This window comes from Sparus aurata, chromosome 5 (assembly GCF_900880675.1).
Source record: "Sparus aurata chromosome 5, fSpaAur1.1, whole genome shotgun sequence".
NCBI classification, from domain to species: domain Eukaryota; kingdom Metazoa; phylum Chordata; class Actinopteri; order Spariformes; family Sparidae; genus Sparus; species Sparus aurata.
In genome coordinates this window covers 9,586,568-9,606,459 of record NC_044191.1, presented here as the reverse complement: position 1 = coordinate 9,606,459, position 19,892 = coordinate 9,586,568, and the positions used below count along the sequence as shown (strand labels likewise).

The 19,892-nt window shown below is 46.4% G+C and overlaps 1 protein-coding gene across 1 annotated transcript; it reads right to left on the bottom strand.

Moving 5' to 3' along the window:
- Nucleotides 1–1,966: 1,966 nt before the first annotated feature.
- mn1b (meningioma 1b) lies at nt 1,967–19,518 on the bottom strand. Its single transcript, XM_030417522.1, has 2 exons — nt 14,885–19,518; nt 1,967–3,604 (listed from the first exon to the last, which is right to left on the bottom strand). The coding sequence occupies exons 1-2, from the start codon at nt 18,429–18,431 to the stop codon at nt 3,387–3,389; spliced, it is 3,765 nt and encodes a 1,254-aa protein (XP_030273382.1). The 5' UTR covers nt 18,432–19,518; the 3' UTR covers nt 1,967–3,386.
- Nucleotides 19,519–19,892: the final 374 nt, after the last annotated feature.

Genomic DNA, 19,892 nt, shown 5'->3' with positions numbered 1-19,892 from the left:
AGCACCATACATCTTGACCGGAGCCAACATCCCGAGGTCTCTTTGTCACCGAGTCCCACACGGCTGTGGCTAAGCAGCAGGCGTGTTCGGGGAAACAGGGTAACACTCACTAGTTTCATTGACGCATAACAATTCATCTGCTCGCTTGGATCTGATATTATTGTATTGTATTGCAATCAGATCCGTCAGCAACAGTTTCTTACTGACGTAGATAATGGGACGGCACGTCAGTTTGGACTGTAATTCATTCTGGCGTCTCCTCTCCCAAGAAACATGTCACCAGAGCTTCAGGTACATAACAATAACCCAGTATTCATCAGCTGTCTGTGCGCATCGGAAACCTGTGAGCACAAGCCCTCGTCCTGCCACAGAACAGGTCAGCCAAACCAGACAGGCAGGTAGTGTGTCACCACAGGAGCCTCCTGTCAAACACAGAATGTGGTGATTCTTTAAGGAAATTTAGAACCTTGGCTGAGCAAACACAAAGCACAAAGCTCAGCTTGAAGTTCAGTCAACAATAGAGCAGCACTTGAACCCTTTTTGATCCGTGTGCAATCACCCGACCCAGCCCTGAAAAAGACATTCCTTTTGATCTAATAAACGTATGCTAGTCAGACGTGTCAGGACTATTGCCAAACACTAGTCCAACCAGTGTCATCAGTGAATGTGAACTTGTTGTCCCTTTGTACCGTTTGTCTCTGTGAACAATGAAAGGTGACACGTCAAATTACTGTAAGCAAATTGTGACCAAACGCATTACATGTTTGCCGGGATTATAAGCTTAAAAACAAATAGCAACAATACAAAAAAAAAAAGATGCACACACAAAGAGCCGCTTTGAGTATTCGCACAGCGTTTTACTGATTCAGTGACTAAACCTAACAGAGACTCTCCAGCTTCGGCTCCACAGCGAGCAGTGTAATCAGCATTTATTCCCCAGCCGTCTCCTACTTTCTCCCCCATTCTCCCTCCCGGAACAGGCCCTCCCAGGTGACATGACAGTCTCTCACATAACCAGTCTCCGCTGTTTGCTAACGCTGCGGCTCTCTGCGCATCACTTTCACAACAGGCCCCGCAATCCTACACAGCAGGCGGCGGCTAGAGCGGCAAGCACAACGCACACCTGAATAACACAGACAGGGTCCTGCAGGGAGCTGCGGTTTGAGTGTGTAGGGCGTATGTATGTGTGTGCGCGTATCCTAGACAGCAGTGATGCAAGTTGATCACTGGCCCTGTTAGGTAGCATTGACGTCTCCACCTCAGAGCTGGCACACAGGGGAGTTATTGATTAGCATTAAGCATCCATGCAGATGGCCAATAAAGAGCAGGTGAGCCAAAGAGGGCCTGGGGAGTGGGAAGAGGGGAGGGGTGCGTGTGTGTGTGTGTGTGTGTGTGTGCGTGTGCGACTGCAGTGGGAGGAAGGGCGAGTAAGATGGTGTAGGGTCGCCAAAAACAACAGGGATGATGAGGAAAACAGGCAAATCAGAGCAGCCTTCAGAAACTGAAGTATTGAAAAATGTTTACGGGAAAGATGTGGGGCTGTTTTGGTTGTACGCACTGTATTTGGAGTAATATTCTAATGATTATCCTGATGGTAAATTTTCCATTTGTCAGTGCGGATTTATTAGCCGTACGAAGGAGCAAGGATGTCAGGAATGATGGGTGGATAAAATACAACACAGGTTGCTAGCAGGTGTACACGGAATTAATCGTCTTGCTTCCCTAATCCACCGGGAAGCCTCGTTTTCTTGTATTCCTGCCGCTGCTGCTCCTGGCTTAAATATAGTGCAAGTTACTGCATGCGTGTCAGGTATTATGCGTCAGTCCACATATTCCCTGTCATATCTGTGTTGTAATATACTGCAGGCACGTCGGTAATTCAGTCATGATCCTCACGCTACCAGCACGACGATGTGACTAATCATTTTTCGGGGAGAGTGTCAAAGAACACAACTTCCACGAATTCCACCTTTAACGTCATATTTATTGTTATTTAGTTACTCAATAAAACATATACAGATATATACAATATGCAGGAAAACAGACGACTGCACTTTACATATTATTAAAAAAAGAAAACAAAAAAAGAAAAAAAAGGAAAAAAAAAAATCAGTTTGCAAATTGCCGTCACAGTCCTCCATCTATTGTTTCAGAAATTCAAATTCAACAGAAGCTTTATTTAAAGATTACAAGATTGCCTAACACACAGCAAATTTTTCTCTTATTATACATGTGCAATACCAATAGTCTTTTTTTTTTCTCAATTCCCTTATTAAACAATCCCTTGACCTCCGTTTTCAGTTCCCATTGGCTGATTTGTATACGAGTGGTTGAGGTGAGGAGAAGAAGAAGAGAAGAGAAGAGAAGAGAAGAGAAGAGAAGAGAAGAAAGAGAAGAGATATTTGAGAATTAAAAGAGTGGAGAACTACAACAGATCTTAAATGATAAAGCAGAAGATAAAAAAAAAGGTTTGACTTTGCGTTGATAAAGAGGGGAATCGTTCTGTCCAAAAACAAATGGTGGAGTTACATTCATGCATATTCATCCCTCTTCCCGTCTTCCTCTTCCTCTGCTCAGTGTTCAGGCCTTATTCGAGTGTGTGGGGACAAATCTCTACTTCTGTGTATATTAGGAGAATGTAAATTTGGCTGGTGGTATTTTGGGCAGCAAACAGTGAAGCTGCATTAATTGGAAGGAGAATGTACACATTGGAGCTGAAACCATAACTGAGGGGAGAGCAGGCAGGCAGGCTGTAATGAGCAACAGAGTAAAAGCCATGACATCATGTTCGCATCACAACACCCAACACTGGTATACAATCTTAGCCAATGACAACAGAATATCTCTTCTTCGTCTTCTTCTTCTTCTTCTGCTTCTGCTTCTTCTTCTTGTTTTGTATTCTCCTCCTTTTGACATTTCTTTAATTTTTCTTCAACAAAGAAAATAAAAACAAAAAAGAAAAATATTGATTTGAGGTTTTCCAGATGTGGGCACCGTTGAGTCGAGCCCGAGCTGTATTGTCCAGCAGTGTGTGAGAAAGTGTCCTCGAGTGTGACTGCATGTGTCAGAAAAAACATGGTATTTGCATGTGTGTGTGTGTGCGTGTGTGTGTGCGTGTGTGTGTGTGTGTGTGTGTGGGTGTGTGTGTGTGCATGTGTGTGAGCGCATGAGTAAATGTGTGTGTGCGTGTGTGTGTGTGTGTGTGTGTGTGTGTGGTTGTGTTTGCATTTATGAGCGTAAATGTCTTTCTGTCCCTGAACAGGCAGGAGCTGCTCGCAGTTGTCTCCTCAACACCTTCCCATCATCATCCTCATCGTTATTTGTCTCTGACAAATCATCATAATTTGTGATCTTCCTTCCCTCTTCCTGCCGGGCCTGCCTCGCGTTCAAGTCAGCGCCGCCACGAATGTCCCGAATCGGTTGGAGATATCAGAGTGGAGGGAGCGCCAGGAGGAGACGGGTCCCCCTCGGCCCTTACTGTCCCCCAGCTCGTCTGTGCAGTGGACGGACAGGCACTGCAGGTGGTTGCCTCCATTGCTGCCACCTCCCGCTCCCCCGGCTCCTGGGGCCCCGGCTCCAGCCTTACTCTGGGACAGCTCTGATTCTGCAGAGGAGCACAGAGAGGAGAAGGTTAATTGAGACTGCAGAAAACAGGAAAAAACAACTTCAAGCAATTGGCATTCTCTGATCCAGATGAACCATTTAAAATACACACTTTTAATTAAACCAGTGTCATTTTCACATCCCACTCTAAATCTGCACTGTGAAATTAATTCAACACTATTCCACCCCCCCATCAGCGCGACCCGAAAAGGATGCTGTAAGCAAAGCTTCCTGTCCTCGCACTCCTCCTCCTCATTCCCGATAAACACATGTGAAAACACACGCGCGCAGAAATACACGCATTCATTTTCTCCCAGTGTACAAATCTGGAGCGCTCCTGCACGACCTTTGGTCACAGGGTCAAAGGGCACAGACAATACTGGCCTTTAACCCTGCTTGACCCAATTTACTGGTATAATGACCGTACCACGGTATCGACCATGTGTCACCAAAGTGTGGAGCCTCATATTAAACGGTTCAACCAAGCTTCCGGAAAATCCATACAGGGGTTGATTACAACTCATATAAAAAAAAATAAAAAATCAGCTGTGCCACAGAATTAATGCTGACGCCTGAGATGTGTGCTTCACATATGGAGAAAAATCACTTTGTGCCGTGTAACGAAAAAATTAGTCAAGGGGAAGATTGACGAGGACAGGAAGTGCTTGGCTAAACTATACATAAAAGCGCAGCGTCACACTTCATCTGCTGAGATACACACTGCAGCAGACGGAGGGAGAAGGGGGCAGAAATGAAGAAAAGTTTTAAAGAACACACAAAATTCAACAGGGGAAGGAGAAACGCGGCAGCTCGGAGAGAGGTGACGGTGGGGCTGTGTGTTATGGCTCCAGTGTTGCATCGTGTGCTTTGGGTTTTGCCTCCAAGGAAGCCCAAAGCGCAGAGAAAGTGTGTGTGAAGATGCTATGGATCCTCCGCTAAAATCAGTCCGATTATTCTCCCATCTCCTCACCACAAGAAACACGCAAGCGCCTCGCTCCGTGTGGATGGTGAACGGATCAGTGTGCCGCTTTAAGGTGCAGGGACAACTCTGTGTCTGAGTGTAGAGACAGCTAGAAAACAGCTCTGACAAGCTGAGTTACATGTGTCAGAGGAGGGAGAGGCTGTGATAGACGACAAAGTCGACGGCACAGAGGCTGCAGATCACAACACTCCAGTCAGTCTGCTGCTCACCTGAGAGGGAAGAGGAGCGCCGCGCAGACCTCCGTATCATCATTTCCCCTGTTTTAGCTCATCCTTCCCTGCTACTTAAACAGTTTTCATCTTGTTTTGCTTACTGTTTTCATCTCCCTTTCCGCTTCTGCTTTCGCAGACCCTGAGGCAGCAGTGACACAGTGTTAACAAAACACAGCCAGGGAAGAGAACGCCGGGCCAGACCAGGCAGCTAGGACAACCAAGAGAGGCAGGCAGGCAGGCAGACATGCAGGCAGCGAGGCAGGCTTGCCCCCCAGCCTGTCTGGGCTGCGACCACTGGAATGGAAAAGTGGGGGGATTTGGTAAAAGGTCAGGCAGCCAAGCCTCCCGTTGTTCCCTGTTTCGTTTGTCTCTCTGACTGCCGGTCTCTGTGAATTTCTCCATCTCCCTCCCAAGGAGCGGAGACATGGTGTAAGTGGGGGCTGAGGGCGCGGTGGGGTAAGGCAGGAACGAGGATTTAGAGCGGTGTTGGTGGCGGCGGTGACAAGATCTAACATTTGCCAGAGGGTCCAGTCATACACCTCAGCATGGCGGATCCCCACCCCCTGCCAGTATCGCCCCCTCCCCTGCTCTCCACCCCCTCCACCCACTCACACTCCCTCTTCCGAGCGCTGTGTACCCTCCAGCACCCGCCAGCAGCTCATGCTAGCTGGGCACAGCAGGGTCCGCACCGGCCTGAATAGGCAGCCAAGCGTTCCCCTGGCTCACTGCTGACACACAGCAAACTGACAACACGCACAGCAAAAAAACACACAACACGCCAACCACTGCCGTCGCCGCTGCCGCTGCCATGCCCACACCAGCCCTCAGCTGCTGCTCCACTTGTGCACACACGCACACGCGCGCACACACACACACACACACACACACGGATGCGCATGCAGGAACAAACGCACACAAGCTCAGCAAGACACATCACTCGTCTAGAGTGGAAAATGCAAAAGAAATACACACTGCAAACACGATAACTCTTTTCTTTCACACATACTGACAAATGTGAAATCCCAGGATACATGTTCAGATATGACCTCATATCAAAAAAGCAGATTTTACTATTTACTCGTCATTTTAAGAAAGAACAACACATTTTTTTTTTTTTTTTCAGTTAATTTCTCTATCATCTCCTCAGGTTAAAGACCTGCAGTCCCTCTGAATGGGCTGACTGCCATTTGTTTCGATACACTTTTCAATTAACAGTGTTAGCAAAATCCGCCGCTTGTAAAATAAGCCAAACACTTGACCACCACAGGATTAAAATATCAGCCTGTATTATAGGGCAGCCAAAGGGGATCTGAGGGATGTGATTTTTACGGGAAAAGAATCAAGACACTACCCTCAAATTGTGAGCATTATCCATGGCGGCGTGTGCGTTCAGAAGTGGAAACGGCGGTGTGAAATTCTACATCACACAGGTCTAAAACCCCAAATCAGCATGACATTTTACAAGCAGGGAAATCTCTTTATATCTATATAATGAGATCCATCTTGTTATGGCTGTTCATTGACTAACGCAGAATTCATATCCGCGGTAATATCTCAATAATAGCCTATTCATCCGAGGGGAACAAGTGCTCGGCATCAACAAGCGAGAGGGGAGAAAACACCTAATAAAAAGGGAACAGTAACAGCACGAGCAGCTGCGCGGGGCTGCAAACACACACACACACCTAAATATCCTTAACCACATTACAGCCAGAAAAGATTACCACTGTGATGTGTTAAGTAAATACTGAATTTAATGTGATGCACTTATATCGCTATATCTCTTGCCCCAAGTGCTGTACTTTGTTATTTAGTGCCTGGTGATGATGCTCATGCACGCACGCGCACACGCACACACACACACACCTACACACACACACACACATACAAACATACACATAAGCAGCGGGGTTTTGGAGCCGTCTCACAGACACAGCCAGAGACGATTTACAGAGATGAGTAGAGCTTCGGATGCCATGGAGGCTGGGAGCACAGCGCACAGCTCCGGTTGTCTGGATGACACCAATGTGTCTGGGAGCTGACGGCCTGACACGGGTTTACATGTCATACCACACACACACACACACACACACACACTCGAAGCAGTGCAGGGAGATAAACAATGGCTGCTCTGAGACTATTTTCCAGCTATTTAATAATAGCTGTTAAAGAGCAATCATTTTTTTAATTAAATCTTAAGAGGCAAAAAGAAAATGTAAAATGACAGTCACCTTTGAGGCTGACACAGATATCGTGACAATTTATAAAATAATCAGAGCAGAAAAAAAAAGAAGCTGAATGAAATGTGTGTTTTAGATGACACAAGACGAAAATAAAGTGTGCGTGAGAGAATCTACAAAGCTCCTTTTTGGTTCCTCAGAGCCGTCACATTGATTTCCCAGGCCCCACAATCCCATGCGGCAGGCCTCTGCCCTTTCTATCCCGAGCTCTATACTTCCATGACGACACTTCACCTTTAACCTCGTGCTCCCGGGGCCGCGACCCCGTCCTCTCTGAACACAAACCAGCCCTATCAGAATGCTCCGCTCGCTGACAAAAACACCCAAAGGCCTCCGCTCCTGTGACAGTGTGTGACATCAGGTCAGATTCCTTTAGCATAACAACTACCACTACAGCCTTGTGTGAGGAGTCCGTCTTTGTCAGCACAAAACTCCCATCACAGTCCGCAGAGAGAGAGAGAATCAGACTCGGAAATAAAATGGGCTGAGAAAAAGGTCCAATTTTAACAGAACTCTCCTTTCCGAGCTGGCTGAAATTGAACAACTTAAGATTCTCCCCATATTGTCTCATCTTTTTCTCCGAAATGACAGGACGTGCAGTTCGCTGTCGAATAACTAACACACCCAGGAAATCAAAAAGAATATCTCTCGTACGTTCAGGAAAGGCTAACAGAGGTAACTGTCCTGAGTATCTCCTGCCCAAAGGTGGGCAGGGAGCATGTGAGGCTCCTGCAACCCCCGCCATCCCCAACTCCACCCAACTGCCGTACTGTGACCTTTCCCTCGGAGCAGGGAGGATATCTGGAGGGAGCAGGGGGGCACATTTCTCAGGCAAGGGCACGGGGGTTATTTTGGTTTGAATTTCCTCTCTGTCCTCTGGCCTGCAACATAAAGGAAAAAAAAAAAAAAAGAAAGAAAAAAACTTGCCCAGGCAGGCATTGCCCCTAGCATTCGTTACCTTCTCTCCAGCAACACACCCATTCCCATCCCCTCAAACTCATACCCACACACACACACACACACCTCCCCCTCTGGCCACAAGAAGTGCTTAGGAAACCAGACACAAATCAGAACATGGGAAGTGATTTAGTGCCTCCTTCATAACTCACGACCATGTCCAGGACCTGTCCAGCGTGTCATCCAAGTCGCTGACATATTGATCTACTCCGCCGTCTCTATTTTGTTTCAGCGCGGCGCTGCATGCTCTGTTTTCTGTGTTTTCACCTTCTTTGGAAAAGGTCAGCCACACGTGAAAACAGCAGCAATTTTGAGATTAGACGCACCTGCATGACAGGGACTTTTGTTTTGAATAAATATGACGGTCGGGGTAATTACGAGCTCTGTTCCAGGAATTGCACAAAAAAAAACAACAACAAAAAAAAAAAAAGTGAAAAGTGTCAACAGATCATTTAATCAGTGAAATTAACCAGCTGTGCTTTTAAATTAATGTCGTCTATTTAACCTTTTGCTGTTGTGTGTTTTACTTACGAAGACGAGAAATATTTGAAATAGATGTGGATAAATATGTTGTTTCAGCTACATACAGACAAGAGTGAGCAGTAGTCGTGCAGCAGGGAACTGATGGGGAAAAAAGGTTTGATGTTGAATTGAATTATTTTCCCTTCCATAAATGCAAATGGTTGCTATTACCCAGCAACACGCGTCACGAGCGAAACTACAGATGTTCTCTGAATAAGAAAAGAACACATCTCTCAATCTCTCTTACTTTCCCTTTCACTCCATCAGTCTCTACTTGTCTCCCAGGAGAAACTGCTCCAGTGTCATAACTCATTTGTCAATTCCTCAATACAAATTAAAGGCGCCTGACGACTTCCTGTATGGCTAATAACATAACCGCTGCTGGCAGCGTGAAGACATCTACACCTCTGAATACCTGAGAACACACACACACACACACACACACACACACACAACACACAGACAGACCTTTTTGAAACCTGTACTCGTATCTGGGGCAACATTTGAACCCAGGACACCTTTCAGGAGCGTCTTATCAAACTGATGCCGTTTTTCTTCTCTCGCTCTGGCAGTCATTCAACCAGACAGTGGACATTTGGAGGCATGTCACATACAGACGATCGAAGGTTTGAAACTCCTTCAGTCTGTGCATCTCCCGGATAAATTCAGCTTTCCATTCCCCGCTGCATCCATGGAGAACATTTACCACATGCTGAGACAAGTTTTATTTTATTCCAACACCCTTCCCCAGGGAAAACAAAACACCGGATGAGCTGCTATTTTGAAGAGCTGAAAAATCCAGCAAAGCAAAAGGCCTGACACCTTTGTTCATCTTTTTCTCTCTTCATCAGTCACAAGCACGCTGCTTTAACAGGCTTCCTTTGACTGTCACTAGCGCTCAATGTCTCGCAGAGCACACACACACACGCACGCGCGCGCACACACGCAGAGCACATAAACAAACACGCACGCACACTCACGAACGCAGTCTTAAATATCAGCCGCTTTAAATGCGTGATAGGCTCTTCTCAGTCCTGCGCTAATTACAAGTCAAGCAAATACTCTGAAATATTTTCAACACGTTAGAATTAAGCGAGCGTGCTCCACCGAGCGAGACACCTGAGATCAGGGGCTGAAGCCGTGAGCCTGACATGAGTCTAAATAAATCAAACTTTATGTCTGCAGCTGACAAATCCACACTATCAGGTTGCAGTGTCTACAAACCTGCCCTTCGACACATACGTGCATGCCAGCACACACACACACACACACACACACACACACACACACACACACACACAGGCGTACAATCTCAAACAAAAATAGAACAAAATTATAAGGCAATAACAGTGAAAATGGTGTGATTCTGTCGCTCTGTCATTACAATTATGTATTTAGGTTGCTGAAATCAGAATATAGAGTGTTTTTTGTAGCCCTGATGAACCCGTCAATAACCAAGTCAACTTGCAGGAGTTGCCCGAGGACGAATTGTGACTTTTAGAAACAATATTACAAAGGCTAATTGCTATGATTATCATAATGATTATCATTACTGCAGTGCAGGAGTGTGCAGAGAGGCTTGCTGGCTGATGTGTGCTGTTGAAAAAGTCAATATGAAACACCTTGTAATGACAGGTAAAGAACATAGACTGCCCCGAGCTGTTTTTTTTCCCACATTCAAACACATGCCAATCACTTTCCTTCTTTTTTTAGAAAAAGGAAATAGAAAATTACGGGTGTGATTTGTGGGGTTGTTGTCGTACTGAAATGTCAAAGGCAGGTAGTCTCACAGGATTGTTCTCGGCGGTGGAATATCAATACGGCTCTTTCTGCGGATTTAAGTGCTTTCTAGTAGGTGTGATAAGATGCAAGTTCCCTCTTTTCAAACCTGTCACAGTCGGAGTGAAAGAGATTTGATCATGATTAGAGCTGTTTATTGGCTGATGACTGAGAGCGAAGAGTGAAACTATTCCGCAAGGTCAACTGTGAAGTTTTTTTAACTGCGCTGGAAAAAAAAAAAAAGAAAAGAAAAGAAAAGAAAAAGTGTGTGTGGCAAAAAAAAAAAAAAAAAAGTGAAAAATAAAAATAACTGAATCACTTCCTACGCCTGCTGGTTGCCTGTTATCAAGACTATGCATGAGTTCCCAAATGAACGGCCAGCTTCTGGCTAAGATATACAGGAGAGAGTGAGGAGGAAGAGTGTAAAACACTTCTTTTTTTTTTTTTTTTTTTTGAAAAGAAGGAAATAATGTTAACTGACACCATACAAGGAAAAGCTGCTCGTGTACACCTCTTCTCCTTTGCCTCCACGGGAGCATATGACGCCGAGTAGCACGCAAGAATCCGCAGGCTGTGAGTTTACAGCAGCAGGTATGACTGTGCCTTAGTGAACAACTTGAGCTACATGCTGTCACAGAGAGAGGAGGCCAGATATGGGGTCCAAAAGGGGCCGTTACTGCAGCACGCATCGCTTTAAACAGGCACACAGGGACCACAGAGAGGGTGAGCTGGGTGAACTGACAGCGGCTCCGAAAAGCACAACTCCTCTACGAATAAGCACAGCGCAACTTTTATTGGCTGCTCGTCTGCGCGTTTAAACATTCAGCGGAAGTTAGTGAAGAATAACGTGGAGCTGCTGCACTGTGTCTTTCTCCGAATCATCGCAAGACGTGTGTCTCCAGCGTTCTCTCGAACACAAACACACCCGGTGACAAAATGGTCCGAGGTCCCCCTGAAGTCACACACACGTTCATACTGAGCCCTGAGCGATGGGAGTGTTCACCTTATACGACCAAGCTGACCTTTGACCCCCCCCCCCACCCCACCCCAGCTCTTTTTACTTTTCACTGCCATCTTCTGCTTCACCAAAGTACACACAGCACCATGATCCCACTGTTCAAAAAATGTTAACTTCCTAAAAAAAAACAACTCCTAGGACAAAATCTAAACTCTCACCAGAAACTGACTATCTCATATTTAGACACATTCTGGGTAAAGTCAAAACACTGACAACTAAATGCAACAACTTGTCAAAAAATGTAAATGAGAAAATACTGAAAGTCCTGCTTATAATTACAATGAAGTGAATTTAAGTGCATTTTTCAACAAGATTTTCACTTTCTATTAGATACTCAAAATTAAGTATTTCTGAGTGAATTAATATGTTAATTACCGTTTATTATTATTGAACCTAATAAACTGAGAGAATGCTTACTGTTTAAGGGGAAAAGCATTCTATGCATAATTCAACAACACTCACGAGCAAGCAAACTAAAGCACATTTATGTAAATGAAAGGGTGATGACACAATTAGTTTTCTGAAGTGGAGAGGTTAAAAAAAAAAACTTAGATCTATCTGATGACAAAACTAAGAAATTATTTAGCCTGTATTTCAGACGTATGTAGCTGTTAAAGAGTATTTACATGGAACAAGAATATCTTAAAGGTTATGTGGTCTTGGGCTGAAGACTAAAAGTGTCACCAGAATGACATAAATTAATTTCTGCCACTAAAAATGTTCATCTTTTAAGAATTTTCTGGACCAAGTTACATCAGTTTGGACTAATTAATTTAGTCTGATTCGTTTCAAATTAGTGTCACTGACGTGATCTCTCCACTGGCTGGATTCTGTTCAGAGGGTCTAGACTGAGTGGTTGTGGGGGGGGGTATTTCTTGCAGTGTGCAAAGCCTGTGGGATGCTGGCTCTTATGGAACTACACTGTGGGCTATGACTTATCTTAAATTATTATGTTATTTTGCTCCCTTCTGTGTAGCCTAAGCATCAGATTCAATCTCAAAATCCCCCTCCCCTCCCAAATACACCTCCACCCTTTTTTTCATCTTTGCTGTCTGAAGCACTCAAATGAGAAACTGTCAGGAGCCGTGATTTGTGCTAACTAGCTATCGATCGCTCCAGAGCTGCATGCCTCGTGTCCATGCAGGGAGGGCTGAGAGAGGAGAGGGTGAGGGAGAGAGCAGGAGAGAGAAGTAGACAGGAGGAGAGATGAGAAGGGAGCAGAAATTAAGACTATCGTGCTTTTAAATACCTACTGAATTTAAAATGTTAAACGTGCTTTCAGACCCACTGAGAATTAAAACAGGGAGAGCAACAGGGTGAGTGTGGCTGACTTCTTATCAGTGCTGGGTTTCTGACTCAAGAGAATACTCATTAATCAATATCAAAAGTGATGATGTTCCTTATCACTCCCCGGCATCGGTGGGCTTTTTCTACCAACACCCCCAAACTCTGGTTTTGCATACTCTGTTGTTTTTTAATAAATTAGTAGAACTCAGTTTGTAAATGATCATGGTAAGAAACCAGCCACACTGCTCAATGATCCTGTCATATGTCCACTAATTCAGCAGAGAAGACCAGTGGAGAGTAATGATGAGGAAAACAAATAGCTGGATGACTTTTGATCATCCTGGCTCAAATTAATTTGCACACTGCTTGTTATTTTTCTATTGATGTATCACACCAGCCTGCTGCATCAGTGGAAACGCTTAGTTACAATGCTCCTTCGAAGTAATGGCATTAGTGATACTACCCGACACCCTGCGCTCAGTCTCATATAAACAATGCGCCTGGACTCGAGACTCCGCGCGCTGCGCGCCCCCGCCCCGCTGCACCCGCGCTGATCAGAACAAAGAGGCGCTCGAGACGCGCTCGGCTCTATCCTCAAATATGTACATCCACATTATTATATATATCCATACATCCACAGGCCTGCCGGCAGATTCACCCTGACAGTGGGTGGATTTTTATATCGCGCAACGTCAACCATCCCTGTCCACTGATGATATTTTTCAACGAGCCAACGTAAAAGAAATTAGGGACAATAAACGTGAAAAATAAACAAATAAAAAATAAATTAAACCAACATATATTAATAAATACAACCTGCCTATTTTTGCAATTAAAATGCGTATATTTGCATACAACTTGTTTTCTATTACGATTTAAGTACAAACAATAATTAACAAAACAATATAATCATAATTTCCCTCAAAATAATATTAATAAAAACAACGGTTATTATTATCATTATTATTATTGCTGTTATTATTATTATAACTATTATTATTATTATCATGGAAATAGAAGAAGTAGAAGAAGAAACCAATACGCTTCTTAACAACGTAACAGTGAGTGTAATTAATATGTATCTCTATTTTAACGCACAGCCATCATGAAACTATTTGAAGCCATAAACATACATCTGATTTTAGTATCTCTGTCTAGTTGAAAAACTGCTTCGGTGCCTTAAGCAAGAAGATTTGTCTATTTTCTCTGATGAACTTTGCATTGTGAGAGAACGAATTACTTCCAAAAATATCTTACACTACTTGGGTGATATAAAAAATATATAATTAATTTAAAAGTCACAAAAGTGGCAAAAACAAATAGTATCAAATTGTTAAACGGTAAACAAACCAGTATGTTTCAATTTAATTTTTATTTAAACTAAATAAATAGTACTGAAAGTTTCACGATATTAACTATTTCCCACGGAAAGGAAATTAAAACTAAAAAGGCTGTCTTAATTTCACCGTGATATGTAATCCTCGAAATCCTGTCCTGCCAATCTAAAATCAATCCACTTCGAGCAGCTCTGTATTATCCCATGGTAATAACAAAAACAAACACGTAACAAGGCGAGGGGAACCCCGCTGCGCAAACGCATATCCTCAAAAAGCTATTAATCTTCTCAATGTAGTTGTTCACCCTGAAAACCGAGATAAAGAACCGCAGGAAATGTTTACTTTTCTTGAGCTCTCCTTTTGAAGTGCTCCACAATGAAGAACCTTATAAAAATACATAGCAGAAGAGGTACAAGGTTTACTTTGTTCTGTCTGCTGGCATTCAAAACTGCTTCATTCTGATAATCATTTTTTTTACATTCTTCAGTACGGACCCAATTTAAGAAGAAAAATACCGCATAAATCGTCTTTTTTTTTTCTTTGTAAAGGCTTGAATGGCGCTGCCATTAAATTTATTATCTTCCTATAGGCGAAACCTCTAAAATTCAAAGACCCTAGTTAAACAGAGACGGCTGCTGTCTGGCCGCACAATATGGACAAAAGGTCCTTTATTATCAGCGCTAGCAGAGCGTTTTACCTATTATGTATGTGATGTTACACTGCATTTCAGATCAAATCAACAGCATTTTAAGGAAGAAAATATATTAATACTCTGAGCAAAAATGGTTCAGTTAGTGTAGTCAGTGCTGCATGTGTGTGTTATGTGAGGTGTGTGTGAGAGACAGAGAGAGAGAGAGAGAGAGAGAGAGAGAGAGAGAGAGAGAGAGAGGGAGAGAGAGAGAAAAGTCGATAAAATAGAACCAAAGGAATTAAACAGTTTCATTTACCTTCTTTACTGCTGTTTTGGCTCTTATTTTTTTCCCATGGTCCCATGGCCTTGTCATCCTCTGACCCGTCCATCATGGCCTTGTCACTGGGCACGTACCAGGTGGCGTGCTGCTCTGCCATGAGGGTGTCAAGGTCAATAGTGCCCATTGAGCCCTTCCCAGCATCCGGGCTGCAGCTTGCCAGCTCATTGTCTCCGTTCTGAGAGGGACAGTCACCATTCTTTTTGCCATTCTTCATGGCCAGGGGCTGGTCCTCAGAGATACTGAACTGCTGCCGCTGTAACTGGATCTGAGCCTGCAGAATCTCCAGAGGATGGATTTCCTCCTGGCCAGAGGTGCTGGATGGGGTGCGTACCTGCTCCACCCCAGGAGTGCCCGGGTGGCTCACCCCACTGGCCCCTGTGCCCCCACCAGCGTTCAGTCCATAGCTGTCTGGTGTCGAGGTAGTATGATTGTTAATGCCCATGCCGAGGGGCTTCTGTCCATTTATCAACCCGTGGTCACCCCTCTGCATTTTGGGTGACCCGGTGATCATAGGGCTGCGATTAGGCTTTGTGGCTGAGGCTCCTCCTGCATCTGAGCTGGAGGACACCTCATCCTCGTTGCCATAGTGGGTGCTGACATCGTCAGGAAAGTCCACTCGAGGTGAGCTGCTGTCAGACTTGGCGACACTTTGAATGCCACTGTCCAAAGAAGACATCAGGTCCGCCTGGTCCCCCAACATTAGGTCTCCTCCTTTTCCCCAAGAGGGTGATTGGAGGTGTTTCTCATGGGGCGTGCCCCCACCCCTCTCCCCAACGCCAGCCGAGGGGGTCTGCTGGCCTGGACTTACAACAGGGTTACCATTGTCAGAGGAAAAAAAAATTCCAGGGCTCACATGTCCACTGTCTCTTTTTCTCCTCCCTCTCCCTCTCCCACTCCCTGTTGTTGCCTTCCCCTCACTGCACGGGGTAGCGTCCATGTTGTAATTTGGGGAGAGGGCACTGGCTTCCCCCTGCACCGTCTGGCTTTGACTTGCAGGCTTAGAGTTGCTATTCCCGGTGCCAGGCATCTGGCTGTTCTGGGAATTGCTGCTCTGAAAATATTCAGGACCAGCACTGCCAGTCCCATTAGATGTGCTGCTATTAATGTCCTGCTCTGTCTGACTCAGTTTTCGCTTGCCCTCATTTTGGTTCTTCTTGTTGAATGTTACGTTAAGATTGGGGGCCCCTAGGCTAGCGATCATGTTCTGGCAGGCCGTGGAAAGGGCCGCCAGGCAGCTCTGGCCGAAAACACTGTCTTTAGCACTGGTTTTGCTGAAGTTCCCGAGGGACAGAGCTCCAAGCTTACTAACAGACGACCGCTGGCCTGAGGGGAACTCAGACTGAGGAGGGTAGGTCCCTGGTGAGGTACTCACCCCCTGGGGAGTACTGTGGGCTGGCCCCTGACGGTTAGCCCCCCCATAGGGAAATGTTGGCTGTGCTCCAATCGGAGGTGCAGGGAAGTCAGCTGGCCGCCTCTCTGACGGTGCATTCGGATGCCCCGCTCCTGCTCCTGGAGACTGCATTTGTGATAAGTTGCCCATGTTGCCGCTGAACTGTGAGTGCAAGCCCGGAGAATGGAGAGCCTGCACATGTCCATCTCCTGGTATTCTCATGGGCTCCTGCATGCCCATGCCTGGCCTAAACATCATCCCAGCCCCGTTCTGCTGTAGCCCCATATCATGGGGCCCTGATTCATTACCCGCTCCACCCATACGCCGTGACATCATCTCCCCTGGTGGGTGGGACCCTTGGAACCAGGAGTTCTCCTGAGTTACATGAGGATTTTGTCCATCAATGTTGGGCATCCTGCCACCATTCTCCCTGTCAAAGTTGGGCTGAGGCATGCTCCCAACTGGGCCTCCATGTGCCATGGGGCCAGGAGGTACATCGCCGTGGTGACCCAGCTGCTGCAGACTGGGCTGCCTCATCCTCTGCTGCTGGTTGCGTGAGGCCATCTGTTTGATCATCATGGCTGCATTCTGGCGCTGCTGCAGAGACTGCTGCTCAGGCCCCGGATGCTGCAGGGGACCTGGGGGGAAACCTTCACTCACAGGTGGGGTGAACTCTCCAGGCAGGCCGGGGTAGGCAGAGGGAGAGAGGTGGTTATCCATACCACCACACCAGCCTTCACCGCTGTGTGCATTTGGAAAGTCAAATCTGGGCCTTTTCGCCATGTTCATATAAGGAGAGTCAAAGTGTTGAAGCCTCTGATTCGGGGGTTGCTGGGAGGGAGGAGGAGCTGGCTGTTGCATATTAAACATGGGGTCTCCATAGGGGTGCAGACCCCTATTTTCCAGTCTGTGAATGGGATATTCAAACTGGTTGTGTTGGCCAGGAATCATGACCCCTCCGTCCAGAATGTTAGGGTTAGTAGAGCCGGGCTCAGCCTGAGGAGGTCTGGGGAGGCCAGGGGGGCATGAGTTCTGTCTGGCTATCAAGCCAGCCTGTTGTTGCTGCTGCATGAGAGGATGCCTCGCATTGACCCCCGGCTCCATTCCCACAGGCACCTTCCGGCCATTTCCAAAACGTTCAAAAAACACTCCATGCTGAGGCGGCTGGGGCTGCGGGGGCGGCTGGTGTCCCTTAGAGATGCCCTGCATACCTGGTGTCCGCGGCATGCCAGGGTTCCCTGGGAAATTGCCGCTGGGAACGGGCCTTCCTGGCCCAAAATGGGGTAACTGAGATTCAGATTCTGATGGGGAAAATACATGTACATCAAAATGTCCAGATGGAGCCTCACTTGGGAAGTTATACTCTAATCCCTCCACCGCTCCCTGGTTGGGCATTCGCCGAGGCTCCAGGCCGTGAGACTCAGAGGAGGAGGATGAGGAGGAAGGGAGACCATGGAAGGATGCTGCTCTGTTAGGTGACTGGTCCAGGGGTAGACAGGGGGCCGGGACAGCATGGCTGCCACTGGGAGGCCCGTGATGTTGAAAGTCAGGCATGTTACCAGGCCGCTGCTGCTGCTGCTGCTGTTGCTGTTGCTGGGGAAAGCCATCCCCTGCCTGTCCCTCAGTGAGAGGATCAAATCCTTCACCAAAGCCCTGCTGTGGTCCCATGCCATTGTTGTTGTAGCCCATTAGCCTGCCACCATGCAGGCATGACGATCCTGGCTCTGGGCCTCCAAAATTCCCACTGAAATGAGGGTGAGGTTGGTGGGGGTGAGGTTGGTGGCCGTGAGGATGTCCTTGATGAGGTTGCTGGTTGTTAAAAAATCCATGCATGGGTCCTGCTTGCTGCTGCTGCTGCTGCTGCTGAAGTCCGCCGCCAGCATGCATGTCCGAGTGGCCCCGCGGGTGAAAGCCCCCGTACTGCTCTCCGTTCATGTTCATATTGAGCCCGAGCATTTGCGGCTCGCTCAGAGGGCCCATGCCGGGTTCCACGGCTCCCGGCGGGCCTCCAGCGTGAAAACCTGGGCCTTTATAATGGGAGCCCATGTTCAGTCTCGGTTGGTTTATGTTTCTCTCTGACTGGCCAGGGTTTCTGCTATTAATCTGAGAACCAAACTGCTCCAGCCCAAACATACTCCCCTGCAATCAATCCCACATGACGGCCAGTTTGCCAGACATCGGCACACTGTCTGTTTTTCCGTCTGTCCCCAAAAGAAAAAAGAAAAAAGAGATACAAAAAAACTATTCAAACGTCTTTTGTTTTTTTTTTTATCAGATAGGCGATTAAACTGCGTTATCTTTTTTTCTTAAATGTTTAAACTCACCAAATAAGTTCTCATTGTTGTGGATCAGTTGTTTTTGTTTTTTAACTTCTCCAAGGACGCGGAGAGAGAGAGAAACAGTGTCCAAATACGCACTCACACTGTGTCCCTGTGCCCGTATTTCTGCGTGCACTTGACTGCTCTTCTTTTTTGTCTCTGACTAAGCGAACAAATATAAAAGCCTGCTATTCAACTTGCTGCACGAGTGACCTATAATATTCCAAAGTTTTTCCGTGCGCATTTCTTCAGGGCGAACATGACACAAAAACACAGCGCGCACTGGAATTGGAGCGATCGAACAGGGAATATGGCAATTTCTGTCAGCTAATTCATTATTCCAGTCCGATGTCAAATGTCCCAGAGCGACTTTTTGAGTAAGGTCCCATTCTGGAAACAAGAGAAAAGTCCAATCGTGGCCGTGCAGTAAAAATTGTCTCTGTGGCTCTGAGCAAAAAAAAAAAAAAGAAAAAGAAAATCTTTCTTTAAATAAACACTGCCCGCCGATGTCATTCAAACTGCTGAGCAGGCATGTAACCAGAGGTCCAGTGTGATGGAAAGTCCACAAACACGGATCTCCAACCCAGGCACCGGAGAACCGGAGCGTCCCTTTACGCGACCTGGACCCGGAGCGGCGCGGCGTGCACTACCCGCACTCCGCGACCACGGAGCTGCTTGACAGCATCCTCCACCCGCTGCCGGTCATGCGCCTTGCAGAGAAGCGCCTTTTTTCGCCTTAAGTCCTTTTCGGTGCGTTCCGCTCCCTGTGTGTGCGTCCCTCCGTCTGCAGAGTCTCGTCTGGTTGTGGTCTGAGCGATCCACAGACACACTCACAGTCAGCTCTGCCGCTTGGCTCTGTGTGAGATCAACGCGTCCAGAGGAACCAGCAACAAGTTTTGCATTTCTACAGCAGCTTCCATCCATGAGGCCCCGGCCAATCAGAGCGGGCTAAGAAAGCTTCGGGGGCGGGACAAGTGCTTTTAAGGTGGTCCGCGGAGTCAATGAGATTGTAAACGCTTCTGTGTAAATCAGATCTCGGGAATGGCTTTCACTTAAAAATGGGATGTTTGGACCAAAACACAGAACACAGTATCTTCACATTAAAACCCATCAGCGGGTCTGAACTGGATGCAGTCCCGCGGATGATGATATATATAGGCCATATACTTATATTTTTTTCTTTTTTAAGAAAAACAACCCCTCGATGTGTTTTGCTCGTTATAGAGCACAGAAGCTGAGGTGAGGAAACACTCCCGCAACTCTCACCGGGATAACA